The 20335-nt window shown below is 43.4% G+C and overlaps 2 protein-coding genes across 2 annotated transcripts in view; one reads left to right on the forward strand and one right to left on the reverse strand.

Moving 5' to 3' along the window:
• LOC136619779 (barrier-to-autointegration factor-like protein) overlaps positions 1-3012 on the reverse strand; it is a 40925-nt gene extending 37913 nt beyond the window's left edge. The window contains exon 1 of the mRNA XM_066594541.1: positions 2923-3012. The gene's annotated coding sequence lies outside the window, so the exon portion shown is untranslated. The remainder of the gene's footprint in view (positions 1-2922) is intronic.
• A 1881-nt stretch (positions 3013-4893) lies between these two features.
• Positions 4894-20335, forward strand: part of PYGB (glycogen phosphorylase B) — a 70325-nt gene continuing 54883 nt past the window's right edge. Inside the window, exon 1 of the mRNA XM_066595796.1 lies at positions 4894-5234. Within this exon, the coding sequence (XP_066451893.1) occupies positions 4992-5234 (243 nt within the window). The 5' untranslated portion in view covers positions 4894-4991. The remainder of the gene's footprint in view (positions 5235-20335) is intronic.

Consider the following 20335-nt stretch of genomic DNA (forward strand, 5'->3'; position numbering starts at 1 on the left):
GTTTTCAAAATGGGATCATTTGTGGGGGTTCTCTGTCGTTTTGGCCGCTCAAGGGCTCTACAAGTGTGCAATGGGGTCTAAATCACCTTCATGCTAAATTTCTGTTCTGAAAGCCACCGACTACTCCTTTCATTTTGGGCCCCGTTGTGCATCCAGACAAAAGATTAGGGCCACAATGGGTATGTCTCTGAACACGGGACAAACAGGGGTATCCACTTTGGGGTGCAAGTCTTCATTCATGTGTGTGCTGTACCAAAAAAGCAGTTTTTAAAACGACAGAATTGCCAAAAAAACGAAAATCACAATTTTTTCCTTTTGCTTTGCTTCAATTCATTCAAAAACTGTGGGCTCAAAATGGGCAGTACATCCCTAGATAAATTCATTAAGGGGTCTAGTTTTCAAAATGGGGTCATTTGTGAGGGTTCTCTTTGATTTTGGCCGCTCAAGAGCTCTACAAAAGTGCTATGGGCCTAAAACTCCTTCAAGGAAAATCTATGTTCTTAAAGCCACCGACTACTCCTTTCGTTTTGGGCCCCATTGTGCATCCAGACATAAGATTAGGGCCACAATGGGTATGTCTCTGAACACGGGAGAAACAGGGGTATCCATTTTGGGATGAAAGGCTTCATTCATGCGTGTGCTGTACAAAAAAAGCTGTTTTTAAAATGACAGAATTGACAAAAAAATGAAAATCACAATTTTTTCCTTTTGCTTGGCTTGAATTCATTCAAAAACTGTGGGGTCCAAATGGTCAGTACACCCCTAGATAAATTCGTTAAGGGGTCTAGTTTTCAAAATGGGGTCACTTGTGGGGGTTCTCTTTGGTTTTGGCCACTCAAGAGCTCTACAAAAGTGCTATGGGGCCTAAAACGCCTTCAAGCAAAATTTATGTTCTGAAAGACACCGACTGCTCCTTTCGTTTTGACTCCCGTTATGCATCCAGACATAAGATTAGGGCCATAATGGGTATGTTTCTGAACACGGGAGAAACGGGGGTATCCATTTTGGTGCGTAAATCCTCATTTTCATGGGCTCTATAGGAAAAAAATATGTCTTTAAAATGACATATTTGCAAAAATATGAAATTTTATTTTTTGGCCCCTAAATTGAACTAATTCCTGAAAAGAACTGGTGGGGTCAAAATACTCATGACACCCCTCAGTGAATACACTAAGGGGTGTAGTTTTTAAAATGGGGTCATTTGTGGGTGTATCTATTATTCTGACACTTATGAGCCTCTGCAAACTTGGCTTGGTGCAGGAAAACAAAGTGCTCCTCAAAATGCTGAAAAGTAATGTTAAATTTGTACGTCCTCTAAATGGTTAAAAAAAACACAAAAGTTTTTCAAGTGTGCATTCAGAATAAAGTAAACAGATGGAAATACATATCTTATCAAAAATTTGTACAGTATGTTTGGACATATTTGAGATATTACGGTTGAAAATGTGAAAAAATGACAATTTTTTCAAAATTTTTCCAATATTGGTACTTTTAATAAATATACACAAATTATATCGGTCTCTTTTTACAATCTAAATGAAGTACAACATGTGGCAAAAAAACAATGTCAGAATCACTGGGATATGTAAAGCCTTTACGGAGTTATGCCACGTTGAACGACGCATGTCAGATTTCCAAAATTTGGCTCCGTCACTAAGGCGCAAACAGGCTTCGTCACTAAGGGGTTAAATGAGGAAAATTGGCTTCTACCTCATTGTGGTTTTTTTTTTGCCTTCCTCTCAATCAACATTGGGGGTTAATAGACAGAACTGGATGGACATATGTCTTTTTCGGCCTTACATACTATGTTACTAAATGATTGTTCATTCAGATGGTCCTCTCTTTAGAATGTTGTGTTTGTCATTTAGGCTACATCCACACAAGTGCCAGTTTTCTGTGTTGCAAGATGCACAAAATATGCGCGAATATGAACTCTATTATTTTGAATGGAGTCATACACAAGACCGATGTTTTCCATCACAGCGATGCTGCAAGGCAAAAAGAATCGCTGCATGTCCTATTTTTTCAAGTTCCTCAGAACATATAGATCAGGGGTGTCAAACTCATTTTCACCGAGGGCCACATCAGCCATATGGGTGCCTTCAAAGGGCCGATTGTAATTGTAAGACAGTATAGTAATAGTGACCCCCATAGTGGCCGCAGTAGTAATAGTGACCCCAGTAGAAATAGGGTCCCCATAGTGGCCCCAGTAGTAAGTGACCACAATAGTGATAGGGACCCCCATAATGGCCCCAGTAGTGATAGTATCCCTATAGTGGCCATAGTAGTAACAGTGACCCCATAGTGACCCGTCATAATAGTGGCCCCAGTAGTAAGTGACTCCAGTAATAAGAGGGACCCCCATAATGGCCCTAGTAATAACAATGACTCCCATAGTGAACCCAGTAGTGATAGTGAGCCGCATAGGGGTAACAGTAACCCCAGTAATAATAGTGACCACAGTAATCAGAGTGGCTCCAATAATAAGAGTGGTTTCTATAGTGGCCCCAGTAGTAACAGAGCCCCCCATAGTGACCCCAGTAATAATAGTGTCTCTCATAGTAGCTGCAGTAGTAAGCAACTCCAGTAATCAGAGTGGCTCCAATGATAAGAGTAACCCTTATAGTGGCCCAAGTAGTGATAGGGTCCCTCATTGTGGTATCAGTAGTGATAGTGACCCCTCCAAGTGACCCCAGTAGTAATAGTGACCCCCATTGTGACCCCAGTAGTAACAGTCACCCTCATGGTGGCCACAGTAGTAACAGTGACCCTCATAGTGGCCCCAATAGTACCAGTAGTAATTGTGGCCCCAGTAGTAACAGTGACCCCCATAGTGGCCCCAGTAGTAAAAGTGACCCCCACATCATCCTCAGTAGTAATGGGTCCCTGGCCAGCCAGCATTTCTACAGACATTCCGCTCACCCAGCCTGTAGCTCCAGTCCGGCGGCAGACGCTTCTGAGCCTGTAGCCACTGGCCTCTCCCCTCGACATCTGCGCTGTGTACAGGACGGCACACACAGACATGGCAGGGAAGTGGTCAGTGATCACAGACTATGCACTACCGCTGAACTGGAAATGCAGGCTGTGTGAGTGGAGTGCATATTTGGTTGTTGCACGGCCAGTGGGCCACATAAAATGAGGCGGCAGGCCCGCGGGCCTTGTGTTTGGCACGTGTGGTATAGAGACCATTGTTTTCTATGGGGCATTAAAGACATCACATGGCACTCACATGCTGTGCGATGCGCATGCGAGTGAGATGTTTCCTATTGAAATTAATGGGAAACACTCGTGATCTTCTTATCGCATGTGAAACACACACGGGAGGATTGCTATTTTGCCTAAAAACGCCTTGCATCCACTGGTAAAATGCACGTTGGGAAGTGCAATGTCAGGCCCAGTTTCTCGACCTGATATCTCGTTCACCTGGGTGAATGTATCCTCAGGGCATGATCACATGGCAGAATCCGAAGCAGATTATTTTGCGTTGATTCCACCTCTAAAAACTGCTGCAGAAATCCGCTGTGATTTCTGCTGCGGATTCACACGTGGATTTGGATTTGTCAATGAGTAAAATCAGTGTGCGGTATTTTCGATGTGATTCCACATGGATCCATGTTAAGAAGTGACATGCTGACTATGAGCATGTACCATAGCAAAATGACTATAATACGGTTTACTCTTTTTCAGTTCAGCTGCCTGGCATTTTACACTACAAAACTGCGCTGCACGCTGCACTATTAGCTCCTGTATTTTAACGTAAATCTGCAACAGAATAGCTCAGTGAATAAATACAGTACTAGAACCAAGCTCATAACATAACTACAGTATCAGAATCAACCTCAGTACATAAATACAATACTTGGACCAAGTTCAGAACATAGAAACAATACCAGAACCAAGGTCAAGCTATAGATACAATACAATAACCAAACTCAGTACATAAATGCAGAAGCAGAACTAAGCAATTCTGTTGTGGGGTCCCGATGGGCTGAAAGTCGTACCCCAGAACATCAGAGGGGAACAGCCAGAGCCAGGAAGAGGATGATTCTGGCAAGTGCACAAGACGCTACCACCTGGAGGAAGAAGGACAACTGGCTGGGTAAACCTAAGGGAGAAGATCGCTGTCCCCCGTACAAGTTGGTGACCGGCACCCTGTGCGACTCCATGCACAGTTTATATGTAGTGAAGGGTCCTTTTAGACGAGCCGATTCTTGTTTGAACGAGTGAGTGACGTCACCACTAGCTCATTCGCTGTCATGCAGCCTGTTTTTACAGGCAGATACATCGTTGGCTTGTTCAAATGAGAAATCGTTCAGACGTTCACATTCGATGTGTAAGTGAGAAGGACTGAACGAGCGCTGTTTAAACATAACGATAAGTGAACGAGCCAACCATGATGTTTATGCCTGGATAAAATGACCGAAAAGTGAACGATTATTGTTTGTCATTCAGTTGTTAGCTCATCTATAGACCGAACGAGCACCTAAAGGCCAGCCATGAATATTAACCCTCTCTTTTAGGAAGATGTGACTCCCAAGCTGGCCATCTTGGCTTGTATTACTTTCTGAAAGCAACAGAGGTATGGCCTACTACTGATGTCATCTTCTTGCAGAAATGTATGACGTCAGATGATCATTTTGGGGTGGATTTCCCTTTTATCTTTAAAGCCGAATGTTCCTATATTGCAGCTCTGGTCTGATCCCAGCGTTTGTAGCCATCCAAACTCACACTGACAGTGTACATAGAATGAGGAGTAAAGCCACCTCTGCTATTACAGGAAGGGCAGATGCTAGCCAGGAGACAGTCAGCAGGTACAATAGCTGGGAGGAGCAGGGGAGGAGCAGGTTGGTATTTGTGACCCTGTGTAGAGGAGGCAGGTCTGCAGAGTACAGAACACACAGCGCATGTACATCCCTCCTCCTTCCTCTGCAGCTAGAAGAGAGCCTTCCGACCTACACAGCGCTGCACACCCAGCTCCCCTCTGCTGAGCCATGGCTGCCCCACTGTCTGATAGTGACAAGAGGAAGCAGATCAGTGTTAGGGGCATCGCAGGGCTCGGAGATGTAGCTGAGGTCAGGAAGAGCTTCAACAGGCATCTGCACTTCACCCTGGTGAAAGACAGGAACGTCTCCACCCCAAGAGACTATTACTTTGCCCTGGCACATACTGTCAGGGACCACCTGGTTGGAAGATGGATCAGGACCCAGCAGTACTACTACGAGAAGGATCCCAAGGTAAATGCAATCCTCACTTCTACATGATGCCAGTCTATAGCAATGCAGGTCCAGTGGCACATCATCCATCTTGGCATGTTTTTTTGCAGAATCAATGCAGCATTCTCAGAGCCCGATGCCAGCCATGTAGTAGGATTGAATTCCTACACAGAGCAGTGCCATTATAATGAATATTTCATTGCAATTTTATTTTTAATGTCACATCCACTTCTACAGCTGGGCTTCAACACTAGCTTTTATCAAGTCTGTTGTGTATTTGCATTGAATGTTATTGCACTGCAGGGGGTAGGGGCAATGCAAAGTAGGACTGCAGTGAGGCTGCTTTTATTACTGTGCCAGTGCTGCAGTGATCCAGTGTTTGTCTGACCTCACTCTCACCCTACAATCCCCTTTGCAATTATGGATGTGTTATATTGATGAGTTGTGAAGCTGTGATGACTATGTAACATATTCCTGTATCCTCCTGTGTCATCAGTGCAACAGAGCTGTGTCTTCTGTGCCTCCATTTATAGATCAGCTGATGAGGCCTTCTCCAGGAGAAGCCACAGAGTCCCCTCATCTGTTGACCTTGAGGGAATCATCTCCACATCCTCTCTGCAGGCAGCTGTTTTTCTGTACATCCTTTTTTTCTATTTATATATATATTTACAATTAATGTTTGTATCCTTTGAACACTTATCGCAAATGTGTAACAACACAGTTCAGTGTGTCATAATACTGGGATCACCTACAAATCTAATGAGAAAGGAAAAACTATTTAATCTGTTTGTTTTGTCTTTTGGGGGGTTGTAAAAACACTATGAATTTAAGGCCCAGTGTCCACTTCCATGCACGGATTCCACTGCTGAATCCCGCAGCGGAATTCGTGTGTGCCCACGGCCATGGACATAAAAAGACAGTTTCTTACCTTTCCAGATCCAGCACGGGTCTCCTCCGTGCTGGCCGGATCTTCATTCTTCAACATGGTGGATGTGTCTGGGCGCGCCGGTCGACATGCCTGGCGCAATTGAGGTGCCTTTCCCGCAGATCTGCAACACTTTCACAGTGACAGCTCCTTGTGGGCCACGGATCGGACAGCTTTCATTAACTTCAATGGAAGCTGTCCCTGCAGGATTCGCAGGAAAATGGAGCATGCTGCAATTTCTTCCCGCACATGCAATTCGCACACCGGGAAAAAAAATGTACATCCGCATGCTGATAGCTGCTTTGCGGGCGCCCATGTCTCCCCATGGGCGGCTTGATTTGCGGATCTCAAGCAAATCAAAAAAATCAAATCCACCCGTGGACATTGGGCCTAATCCTAATGCCAGGAAAACGTTGCAAAAAATATTTGGCGACGATACCCAAAGGGCTTATTTACACGAGCGTATATCGGCCGGCGTTTTCACAGCTGACTGATATTCGCTTCCATCTAAGCAGTTTCCCCCTTCCCTCCCCCTCACGGGCTCTCTGCTTCTCTCCTCCCCTCCAAGCGGTTTGCAATGGGAGTGGGTGGGATGGGGGTTGAGCTAAGCTCCCGCCCCTTGTGCATAGCCAGCAAAGGGAGTGGCCGGGGCAGAGTGGAGCTTAGCTCCGCCCCCATCCTATCCACTTCCATTGCAAACGCCGGAGTGGAGGCAGGGAGGGGGAGGGACTGCTTAGATGGAAGCGTATATCAGCCGGCTGTGAAAACCCTGGCCGATATACGCTTGTGTAAGTAAGCCCTTGGGGCGCTTTCGCACAACAGTTTTTGTGTTCAGTTTTTTTATGAGCCAAAACCAGGAGTGGAGAGAAAGTATAAATGGGAAGATCTGCAGTTCTTCCAGATTTTGGACCCACTCCTGGTTTTGCTTCACAAAAACTGCCGTGTAAAAGCGCTCTTAGGGCTCTTCCACACTTGCGTTTTCTTGCACTTTTTTTTACACGACTGTCAATGGGACTTTTTAATGTTAAAAACACATCGCACAAAAATCACAAAGCACAAACTTGTAGAGCATCCAGAAGTTGGCAATCCAGCGATGATTTTCATACTGGTTGAAAGTGAGTGACTAACGAACTGTAAACGAATTGTGCATGATGGCTGCGCATTTAGACATGGTAATTATTGCTGAAATCCGTTCATTTGAACTAATCTTGCACAATAATCGTCCCGTGTATATGGCTTTTAGGGCTTATTTACATGAGTGTATATCGGCCGGCGTTTTCACGGCCGGCCGATATATACGCTTCCATCTAAGCAGTTCTCCCCTTCCCTCCCCCTCACCTGCTCTCTGCCTCTCTCCTTCACTCCGGCGTCTGCAATGGGCGGGGTGGGAGCTTAGCACCGTCCTGCCCTGCCCACTCCCATTGCAAACCGCTCGGAGGGGAGGAGGGAGGAGGGAAACTGCTTAGATGGAAGTGTATATCGGCTGTCTGTGAAAACGCTGTCCGATATACGCTCGTAAAATAAAATAAATAAATCTTGGTATTTGTATAGCACCAACTTATTCCGCAGCGCTTTCAGGTAATTATTACTTATTACCCCCCACCAAGCTGGGTTCTCATTTTACCGACCTCGGAAGGATGGAAGGCTGAGTCAACCTTGATCCGGCTACCTGACTCATATGCGGGGATCGTACTTGCAACCCTCAGGTCGTAGGTGAGAGCTTACACTCTGCACCACATGAGGCTCATGTAAATAAGCCCTTAAAGGTGCCTTAAGTAAACCCTGCTCCTGGCTACAAGCACCAAATATATTTAGACGGGCAAAACTCCTAATACAGGTGTCTTATCTAGTGGCACTTCTGTGTGCCACATGAAAACCTACTCTGCTCCGAGCTGCAATAGCTTTTTGCTATGATCTTTGCCAGTTTTTGGCATGGATTTTAGTAAATGTGACCGGATGTGTGCAGCCATTCTCTTGTCCACTTTAAAAACACAAATGGCAAAGATGCGCGTAAATCTTTGAAAAGTTGCAGTTTTGTCACATACGCCATACTTGCAACGTTTGCTTGACATATAGCTGCTATTGCTTATTAATTTTCATGTCCCATAGTGGTCATACTTACCACAGTTTCAGTTGAGTATGGTCTGTGCTATAAAACTGCGTACAGTGACAGGTATATCAGGCTTTTACCATAATGAGTTGTCAAAAAAGATCTTTTTTTATTTCATAAAGGCAGGTGCGATGCCTTGGGCAAAGCCTTGATAAAAAAAAGGACAATGCTCAGCCGAAATGTCGCACCTGGTTCTATGGAATCCAATGCATCAGATGGTAGCGTATATCGGCCGGCTGTGAAAACGCCAGCTGATATACGCTCATGTGGATAAGCCCTAAAAGTGTACTAGAAAATGTCATTTATCCATAAATATTTGGTGTTTCACTTCGACCTTCGATTGACCCCACTTACCTGTCTGGATTCTTCTTTATCTGTACTGCGGAAACATGGGCCGGCGCACATGCACAGTACAGATTATGCAGCACTGTCACTAGCAGATGACGCGTATCCCGCTACCCTTCTGCAGTGCTCACAGTGTGCCTGTGTGCAGTGAGCCCTAAGTCTGAAGACTGTACAGGCCATTCATTCTTTGAAGCCTACCAGCTTCTTCTTGTCGTCTTAAGTAGTTCTGATATAACCTAGTAGTATATTTCAGATCATTGTTTTGCTGTAATATAAACCCCTGACCAACTAGGAGTATACCAGAGGGTATTGCATGGCATATCAAAATGCTGTGGTAGCTCTTTTTGTCCAGTCGCCCTGTGCAAATTGTCAATTCAGGATCCAGTAAAAGAGCTCCAGACCTTCATGCTTTCTCCTCTATGTTTGACAGTTGGTATCACACCCTCGAAAACCATCCTTTCACCTATTCGACAGCATACAAAAACCCTGCATGATGTAACCCAACCCCCTCCCCCCAATGTTCTTGAGAATGGGGGTCCCATGTCCTCCTTTTCTTGTCCTATGGATAGATGATAAAATTTAATATTGGTCCAACCCATTTAATATGTGTTTTGAAGATATTGCAGCGGAGTCTTCTAGTAGTCCATGCTGCAGGCTTGGCAGAAAAGTGCTAAAATGTAGACAGAGCTTGGCATTGTCTCCTGGCCTTGTGTGTTCACTTCTGGAGCCTTGATATACAGAATCAATCTCAGTGGATAGGAGTTTTTTGGCAAGACCCATATTGCTAATTATGCAGTTGTATTTTTTTATTTTTGCTACTAAACAGAAATATAGAGGAAGCTCCCCACAATGCATGGTGCTACCATTTATATACATTGCTAAAGCATTACCATGGTCACAGAATAGAAACTTCCAGAAGTGCATTCATATAGAAAACAAAATGTTCAGAATTTATCTTATGTGCAAGTAGTAAATATTTTAAGTGTTTGTTTGGCTTGATAAAGGGCAGCAGATAAACTATCTGAATCAGATCATGCCGAAACGCATTAGTGAATAGATATATAATATGAAATCTATTAGATGCTTCTAAATAGAAGAGCTGATGTGATTGATGGTTGATCAATTGAATGACCTTCCAGCTAGAGGACTGTGCAGTGAATGAGTTATACAGCTATTTGTGCACATAATTTATGGATAACCTCTTAATTTCCTTAGATAGGACATCAGTATCACATCAGTGGGGAATCACAACTCTCAACAGCTTTTGATTTTGTAACTAAAGGGGCAAAAGCAAAGCACCACATCCTCTTTATTGTTTACCCGATACAGCTCTGTAGATTTGGTAGTCCCTGTGCCTGGCACTGCAGCTTATGGCAACACAGTCCCATTCAAGTTCAATGGGACTGAACTGCAGTACCTGACATAGCCACTGCCTAAGGCCTCATGCCCACGGCCGTGACTGACTCTGCCAGTGGAATATTGCAGCCCAGTGAGTCCATCACTGCGTCCCCCCCCCCACCCCCCACCCCAAAGACCCCATACTCGCCTCTCTGGATCCACTGTGCGAAAAAAGCGTACTCGGATAAGTACTACTCGCTCGAGTAATTGGCTTTATCCGAGTATCGCTGTGCTCGGGGCTAAAGGTTCGGGTGCCGCTGCGGCTGACAGGTGAGTCGCAGCGGGGAGCAGGGGAGAGCGGGCGGGAGGGAAGGAGAGAAAGATCTTACCTCCGTTCCTCCCCGCTCTCCCCTGCAGCTCCCCGCTCCGTGCCGGCACCCGAATCTTTAGACCCGAGCACAGCGATACTCGGATAAAGCCAATTACTCGAGCGAGTAGTGCTTATCCGAGTACGCTCGCTCATCTCTAATGGCTGCAAAACTTCTCACCGTACAATATTAATTTTTATTTGTATCAAGCCCCATAAGCACTTTAAAGGGAAGCTGTCATCAGAAAATGACCTATTATATAAATCACATTTATATGTTTATTGCAATCTATACTTAAAAAAAAAAAAATCCTAAAATTGGGCATTTTTCAGACTGACCACAGAGCTTGATAACAGGCTGATGATACTTTCTGTTATGTATAGAAAGTTTTGCAGCCGTCTTCTTGCTATCACAGACAAGATTGCACTAAAAGGTGACACCTATATGTAGATAACACAGGATCGACCATTCACAATAGGTATAAGCTGTGATCATCTACTCCCCTCCCTGCACAACGACCTCTACACAGGTCACAGAGCACGTCTAGAGCAGTCTCCATAATAGTCATTGTTCTATCTCTAAATCCTGTTAAATCTAGCTCAGGCAAGATAGTCACCTATAGACCACAGAATTAAAAAAAATATACAATCAAAAAATAAAAAACAGATGAGAAAATGGAATAATATGTTTTTCTATCTGGTTTTAATTTATAAAACATGTTTGGTGATACAATCCCATTACGATTTTTCTTAGTGTAGATATCTTTTCAAGTAGCCTTATGCAAAACCCAAGGGTATACGGTAGATCATAGTATACTCCAAGTCAAATTAAAGGTAAAGTTGATGCGATCAGCTGCCTGTTATTGGCAAGGGACGGTCATCCTGTAAAGATGCTCTGCCGGTCTCGCCTGCACCGATGGCCTATGTGTAGTGTCATTCACAGTATTTTTACCTACAGTGAGAAGAACCCCCGCTTTCTGTTAATTGGTTCATCTGCTTTTTCCATAAGCTCATTAGACACATTGCTATCCAGTGATGTACGATGAGCTGTATAAACAGCAGTCATTCACTTCTGAACGACTATCTGCTTACAGGGAATGGAGGTGGGTGGGTGGGAGAATGCTCCCCGGCTGCCCCACCTCCATGCCAGCAGCGCTGTGAGCGATGCCAGCTATACTCGCGCCTGTGTAACAGTGAGCATCACTGGGATGAGTGTCGGGTATCGTTTGCCTGAATGGGGCATTAGACTAGACCGTTTTAAAATTTGACAGATTTGGCATTCAGGAGAGCTATTGTAATAAATGTGGCGCGTTTTATGACTGTCTAGTCTACGTTTGTGCTGACTTAGACAGTAAACAAGCTCTATTGTGTTTATTACACACTTATCATGTGCCTTGTGTTTATTGTATTATGACTAAAGATAAATTAATAAGGGAGTCCTTCAAGTTAAATTAGCCTGACTAAACTAATTACTATAGGTTTCACGATTTATGGTTAGTGCTTAGTTCTTTATTGGATTAGTGCTCCTTATGGTTTTCACAGACAGCTCTGTACAATAACAAAGTGACCTTGACAGCTGACCTTATTGACTGAGCCTAATGCTCCACTTATCTATTTTTCATTGTATGGATCCGGTTCAGAAAATGCTTTAGACCATAACATTTAAGGAAAAGCTTTGGATCTCCCTGGTATAATAAAGCTGGATTCTACAATTTTGCTAAATGTAATCATTTTTAATAGCAAAGGATTCCACTATCATTTCATACTCTTCAGTCCCTAACATTGGGGCATTGCTATTGATTAAAAGGCTGGTGACTCGAAAAGACTCATTTGACAGTCCTCACAATATACCATGTCTGATGACACAAGTATATTTACTGTACTTTTATTTGTTTCTAAGCAAAGCCCACCAGGGTCCTTTTAGACGAGCCGATTAGCGTTTGATCGAGCGAATGACATAATCGTTGGCTCGTTTACACAGGCAGATACATCATTAGGTCGTTCAATCGGTATTTAAACTGAATGATAAGTGGACAAACCAGCAATGATTTTTATACCTGCCTAGAATGAACAACGATTAAAAAGTGAATGATTTGACGTTCGGTTATTGACTCGCGTTAAGACTGAACGATTATTGTGTATTTTCGCTCGTTTGAACAATTTTGTTTTCGAACACTAATCATTCCATTTAAAAACACCTTTAAAAAGTCGCTTTATGGCTGGCCTCACACGGGTGTAATCCACTGCTTGCCATGTGTAAGGCGGCACACTAAAAGTGCGCAATGACATTGTATACTTGCTGCGTGCCACCAATAGCCATGCACTATTTTGCCTGTATATGTGCAAAGTAAGCCCCAAAATATAACATGCTGCGATCTGTGCCATATGTCGAACAATATTTGAGCCTATGGCAGATCGGTATACCGTATTTCACGCACAATACGCTGTCACCACACGCCCCATGTGAAGGAGCCCTGTAACTTCTGTGCATTGCATGAATCCCATTGATTTGAATGGCTGCTCTGTTATACTTCACGTTCGAAGCTCCAGGGAAGTGCAATCTGGCTGAGACGTTACACTAATGATAGCGTCTGATAGCGGGGAATCTATGCCATAATGTATTGTCTGCATATTACTTCATTGGATGGGTGGGAGCAGCAGAATTATAAGGAATAGCAGGACTGACAGCAACACAGGGCTTTGGAATATAGTTACAATTTACTCCCCATTTGTATGAACCATAAAAATAACATTTTATCAATATGCGGAAAGAATATTTTGAACCTGAAACCCTTTTGTTGTATGACTTGGAGACAGAATCATTTTCTGGGATTGTAGTATATAAGCAGTACAACTAATGGTAAGAATGTATTGCAAAACCGCGTCTGTTTTCTGTTTATTATATCGTATTAAAAGAAAATACAAAGCACAGACCATTGTGTACTAAAAGAATGTTACACAAAGCTGCCTTTGTAGTTCGGAGAGGCAACTATAAATAATTTATGAGGGAGTTGCATAAATACTAATCTCTGATACAATGTTGCTAAAATTACTGTTTTAGTCACAGGAGAATTAAGGTACCTTTTACACTGGGCGATTATTGCTTGAATCATAGCTGGAAACAACAATGATATTTGTACGCAAGATAGTCGTCTCGTGTACAAACCACCCCTGAAAGGGCATTGAGTGACGTAGCAAACTGCTCACTTGGAGTCGCTTGTTCTTTTTAGCTTAACTAAAGCAAGTGACTATCAGCTGCTGTAAACAGTCAGTAGTTCATCTATTTGCCTGTTTACGGTGAATGGAGGTGGGCGTCCGGAAGCGATCTGCAGCATCCACCTCCATTCACAGGAGCAGTAATTATTGGGATGGATATGGGGCACTTTAGATGGATTGTCTTGTGAAGACAGCCATTATTCACATGAACTGTTAAGGAATATGGGCATCATAGAAGGGGGTCTCCTGTCATGGAATACTAAATTTTCCCTGCAGTAACATAGTAACAGTTCGTAAAGTGGAAAAAAGACATCCATCTATTTCAGCCTATTATCTTCTTGTGTTAATCCAGAGGAAGACGAAAATCCCAAATAAATTAGTAGCCAATTTTCTTCATTTTAGGGGGAAAATTCCTTCCCTACTTCAAAAGCGATAATCAGAATAATCCCTGGGACAGCCCTTCTGAAATAATCAGTGACTATAACATGTAACATTGTATCATTGCCATCACTACAATATCCTCTGTCAGAGAGCTCCATAGTCTCACTGCTCTTACAGTAAATAACCCCAATTTTCATAACCTCTCTGGGTATTGTAGATGCTAATTCCATGTATTAACCACTTAAGTGATGCATTTTTTAGTTATTTACGGGTTAAAAAAATGGCACTTTTTTATTAGCAATTCAAATTCTATGATTCTTTCTGAACTTGGGAGTGTATTGTTTTTAAAAATATTTTGTGTAGTTTAGGAAATATGATGCTACACCCGCCGGCCCCATTAAAAGCAATGGTATGCAGTGATTTTTGGGAAAGGGCTTGAAATATAAGCCCTTTACTGAAAATCATACCTACGGTAGTTTGTGTAAAAAAAAATAAAAAATATGTATATTCACCTCCTCGCCGCTGCCGGGGCTGAATTAATGAATGGCTGAGCGCTGCCTGTGATTGGCTGAACGTTCATGCCAATCAGACACAGCACTTTCAGGAAGTGGGGATTTTAAATCCCCACCGAATTAAAGATCTTCAATTCAGAGCCAGGGAGCTAAGCAGGAGGTCGCGCCGAGCCCCGGCAGCGGCGGAGAGGTGAGTGTGTGTGTGTGTGTGTGTATATATATATATATATATATATATATATAATATATTCTTTTTTTTTTTTTACGCATGTTTGGGATAGTTTTCGGGGAAGGTCTAGTATATCAAGCCTCCCCGCCCCCTCACCCAACCCCCTGAAAATCATTGCCACGGGGAGTCCCTTCATCACTGAACCCTGTGACAGCACTGTCACAGTGTTCAGTGATGAGGGGCCTCCCCGCGGGGGTGAAGGAATCCTCTGCCACTGCTGTTACAGTAGTGGCAGCGGATCACGATTATCGCACATTGATTTCAATGGGGCCAGCGCCGCTCTCACGCGTTGCATGTCATGCATTGGAGACAAATTTACATTTTTTTTCTTCCAAGCGCATGCCTAACGACTGAGTCAGGCAAGGGGTTAATTTAGTTACCCGCCTTAGAACCCACCTAATCTCCAATAGGTCTTTTTTGAGTATCGGTACCCAAAACTGCACACAATAATCCGTTTGTGGACTGACAAGTAACTTGTAAAGAGGAAGAACAATGTAATCATTCTGTACATCTTTTGTTGCACACCATGATCCTATTTGCCTTGGCAGCAGCTGCCTGACACTGGTTGCTCCAGTTAATTTTTACAGTCTACTAAAATTTCTTTTCCATGCCGGAGTAAATGTTAGGAGACCCAAGGCTTCTCATTGCAAAATCTGCTTCTGACTTCTGAAAGGGGTTATTTCTGATTAGACAACCCTATTTACAGAGTTTTCCCACAAATGTTTATCAATGCGATATGCCATACACGTTTGGGGTTGGGGGGAGGATCCAACTGATAGTGCATGCTTATTTTTTTTTCTGTATCTCCTATATGCAACCACGTCTGAACTGCAAGTAGGAGGATGGAATAAGCTAGTTTTTGGCATCTAACACTATCCATTATACTCCATTAGAGATGCAGAACCCAGTGAGCATTGACATGCTTTTAAATGTGGTGAGAAAATTCCTTTGGTACCTTTTTAGCATTTTTTCTAATTCAATGCAACATTACATATCACTCCTGTGCAATCACACAGTTGTTCAGAGAATGTAGATGGAGCGAGCTGGAGATCTCTTCGGCCACCCGCCTCCAATCAGACATAAATGACTGCCTCTTTATATGGGCTTATAGTCGCTTGGCTTTTAGGTAAGCTAAAAATCAATTGACTCTGCCAAGTTAACGATGACTTGCTCAGTGCCTTGTCTGTGGCCGCATGTACACGGGACGACTATCACTTAAATTCGCTATTTCCTGTGATTACACGGGTGATTATTGCCCAGTGTAAAGGTGCGTTTAACCCTTTGCAATCCAATTTTGGATTTAGTGTTTCCTAGGGGGCTTTCTCTTTTTGCCATTTTACAACGGCTCCATCTGCTGGCTAGAGCCAGTACTGCAGTATGTGACATGCTGGAAAGGCCCCCGACAATAAAAAGGGGCCAGTAATATACAGTAAGAATACCCTGCCGGACGTCTTCCGACATTGGAGCTGTATAGCCTTCAATCAGAATGTCTTCTGACGTCAGACAGTGGATTGGAAAGGGTTAAACAGAATGATTATCGCTTCAAAAATCGTTCAAACGAACAAAAGTCAGCGGTAATCGTTCATTTTATACTTGTCCAATGAATCACACACTTCTCTTTCGTTGTTCAGTTTCACCCGGCATAAAAATCATTGTTGGCTTCTCGTTGCATTTAAACACTGATCGTTCATTGTTTCACATAGCAATGTGACATGTTGAACGAGAAGTTCACAATTCCCAACGATGATTTGCCTGTCTAAACAGGCTGGCCAATTGCGAACGTGCTGATGATGACGCCACCAGCTTGTTCACTCGGGTAAACAAGAATCGTGAGATGGAAAAGGGCAATACTGCTACTTTAAATTGTATTAAAATAATCTGACTGTCCTCTAACCACTGCCATTGGGGTAAAGGCTGATCAGATACGTTGGATTTAAAAGTCCACTTCTTTGTTCCCACAAGGACAAGCTGCTGCTGCAAGGGGTGTTTTATCTTTTCCCTTAATAGAAATAAACATGATTGCTTAAGGCCCTTTGACATGCAAAGATAATGTTTCAAACTGAAAGATTGAAAGATTTAAGGCCCATTTAAACCCGACGATTCTCGCTCAAAAATCGCTCAAAGCTGTCTTTTGAGCGATAATCGTCAGGTCTAACTGCACTGATATTGTGCAGTTTTCATTAACAAGTTGCTGATCGCACTCTTACAACATGCTGAAAGAGAACAATCAGCCTTATCAGGAGTTCACAGCGGGATACAGCTGATACTATTGTTTCAGCTGATATCCCGCTCTGTAAACAGCGGTCCAGCTGCGTTCTGCATATTCTGAACGGAGCGCACAGCTGTATAACAGCCCGGCGCTCTGAGCAGAGAACAGCTGGATGCAGAAGACAAGCAGCCCCGCTTGTCTTCTGCATACCCCACTAGGAGTGCAAAGTGATCGCTCAAAACTTGAGCGATCACCTTGCCCTGCAAATGCACATAACGATTATCACTCAGAAGACATATTTTGAGTGATAATCGTTGTGTCTAAGCCAGGCATTAGTGATCTATTTGCATAAAGTGTTAATGGTGATTGACACACATCCAGCTGTGCAAACAGTTTCTGACACCTTCCATTGCTCTGCTCATGGCTAGTGTATACATGGCACGGGGAGAACATCATGCAGTCTATTGAAAGATAAGCGAAATACATTCAAATGGAATGTATTTGCTTCGTCTTTCAGCTGTTGAATGATTGATTTTAAGTGAACTGAAATCCATTGTTTAAACAAACTGTACAATGCCCGATTATCGCTCATTTTCAGCTGTTTAGATAAACTTTGAATGATAATCATTGCGTGTAAAGGGGCCTTTAGCCAGTACATGTTAAAGGGGTTGTCCCGCGAAACAAAGTGGGTCTATACACTTCTGTATGGCCATATTAATGCACTTTGTAATGTACATTGTGCATTAATTATGAGCCATACAGAAATTTTTCACTTACCTGTTCCGTTGCTAGCGTCCTCGTTTCCATGGAGCCGTCTAATTTTCAGCGTCTAATCGCCAGATTAGACGCGCTTGCGCAGTCCGGGTCTTCTTCTTTTCTCAATGGGGCCGCTCGTGCTCCGTGTAGCTCCGCCCCGTTACGTGCCGATTCCAGCCAATCAGGAGGCTGGAATCGGCAATGGACCGCACAGAAGCCCTGCGGTCCACCGAGGGAGAAGATCCCGGCGGCCATCTTCAGCAGGTAAGCAAGAAGTCACCGGAGCGCGGGGATTCAGGTAAGCGCTGTCCGGTGTTCTTGTTTAACCCCTGCATCGGGGTTGTCTCGCGCCGAACGGGGGGGCTGTTGGGAAAAAAAAAACAGTTTCGGCGCGGGACAACCCCTTTAATGGTGTGTCAGTCTAAATAGCTATCTTATTTGTATGTATGCTTTTAAAAGGCTTATCCACATCTGTACTAATGATAACCTATCCTGTGGATAAGTCAGCAGTAGGTAATCTGTGGGGCTCCTCCACTGGACACCCCTGGCGATCAGCTCTTCGCCAGGCCATGCGGAAGGACCCGAAAGCTGATGGCTCCCTACACATGGTAGTGGTCAAGATTAGTGTTCTATGCACTGTTCACATTAAATTGGAAAGATCTGTACTAGAGATGAGCGAACGTACTCGGATAGGCACTACTCGTCCGAGTAATGTGCCTTATCCGAGTACCGCTGTACTCGTGCTGAAAGATTCGGGACGCGCTGCGGAGCGGGGAGCTGCAGGGGAGAGCGGGGAGGAACGGAGGGGAGATCTTTCTCTCCTTCTCTCCCGGCCGCTCTGCCCCGCTCCCCGCTGCGACTCACCTGTCAGCAGCGGAGCGCCCCGAATCTTTCAGCACGAACACAGCGGTACTCGGATAAGGCACATTACTCGGACGAGTAGTGCCTATCCGAGTACGTTCGCTCATCTCTAATCTGTACATTTTTTTTTTAGCATTTTGGATTTGCTTCTGCTGTAAAATACTGACGAAATACACCTGTGTGAATGAGGCCTTACTGATAATGTCTGAACAGTTTTGAGGTTGTTGAGTTGGCTCAGAGTTCTAAACATTTTCATTTTTGGTTTTATATAAATGGAACCTAAAAATAGAATGACGCCAGAGAATTGAACATGATGTGTGCAGAAGAAAAAGGAAATGTTTATGTAGTTCGCTCAAGGAAAAAAGTTCACCGACTCACGTCCGCCTGCGCCTTGTACAGGAGCTATAACGTTCCAACAGGAAAGAAAAATAATGTTACTACTTATCATAAATAATGCTGAGATCACGTGACGTACATTTCTGAAAATTGGTTCTTAGAAAAACAAATAGATAATAATTTGTTTTGTAATATCTGTAGCAGGAAGTCAAGTAATTTCGGACAATGCAACTTTCATACCAGTCGTGTCATTTTAGTAGAGGAAAAATGATTGGTGCTGTCTGGTTTACGAAGAGTAATGGGCAAACCTCATAAAATGCAAATGTAAAAATCTTTATTGCAATAACCTTAATTCTGCCTCATTATTGCTGCAGCAATTCCGTCATGTCCCAATCCGCTGTGTTTCAAAGATGTCACATCACAGCAGCGGATGATCTCTAGCAATTGATGTGATGTCACCATAGATGGATTGTCAAGGCTTAGAGCTGCAATTGTCCAACCTGTGGCAAAAGTGCAGTCTACAGTGTTGTATTGCAATGGGTTATATAAATTGTACAAACTCATGTATGTGCAACTATCTATTACTTCCAAAGTAGCACATCCATGTTCTTCCTACAGGTGTAGTCTAAGACCGCTTTCATAACTGAACGGAGGTTCCTAACACAGAGGTTCCTTCGCAGCTCCAGCACAAAAAGCTGAAAGTAAAAGTCCGGCATGCAGGACTTTTTCATCCGGTAAGATGCCGGTTGAACGGAAACTAAATGGACCAGTTAGGTGCTGTTTGGTTCTATCATAAGACTGATCTGTTTGAGCAGCTGATTCCCCTTACTTGCTTTTATAATGGAATCTCCACCGCAGATGTGAAAGCAGCCTGACATGGACTTTACAAAGATTATTTTGTGTTTTCCAAATATTCCAATATTTCCACATTGCTTTTCAGGAAAGTAATGGCAGTGTATACAACATGTGTGTTGATGACCAGCAGTTGCATTCAATAGAAATGTGCATATTTCTTCCAGGCAAAGCTGGATAACATTTTTGTGCAGTTTGAAAAAGTTGTATGACTTGTTTACCCTGTTATGTATCTGCACTTCTGCTGCCCAGTGAGCTGGTGAAAGGATTGACGAAAGGGGATGGCAATAGCCATTAGTGTCATAAACTGCGGAGAAGCAAATTGGAACGCAGTTGCAGGGAATTTGCGTTGCTCTGCTAAAGAGAATCTGTTTACTGTATATGTGCTGTAATAGAAAAAAAGGTGAGCAGGTGCTATAACCTTCCCTGAGCTCCAAATCTGATGACTGATAGTTGCAGTGGCCGTGTCAAAATGACTCCATAGCTAGAATGTGCCCTAATGCTGTGCAGCAATGGTGTGCCTCCAGAAATTGCAAATAAGGAAGATGGAATTACTTACCTCTGTAGCGCCATCTATTGGATGGCAGTATTCCTTCATATCAATGTCAGACTTTTTATACAGGTCTTTTTAACAATGATTGGGAATAGTAAACCAAGACAGAAAACTATACACAGACAGCTGTTT

The sequence above is a fragment of the Eleutherodactylus coqui genome, chromosome 3, assembly GCF_035609145.1.
Source record: "Eleutherodactylus coqui strain aEleCoq1 chromosome 3, aEleCoq1.hap1, whole genome shotgun sequence".
Classification (NCBI taxonomy): domain Eukaryota; kingdom Metazoa; phylum Chordata; class Amphibia; order Anura; family Eleutherodactylidae; genus Eleutherodactylus; species Eleutherodactylus coqui.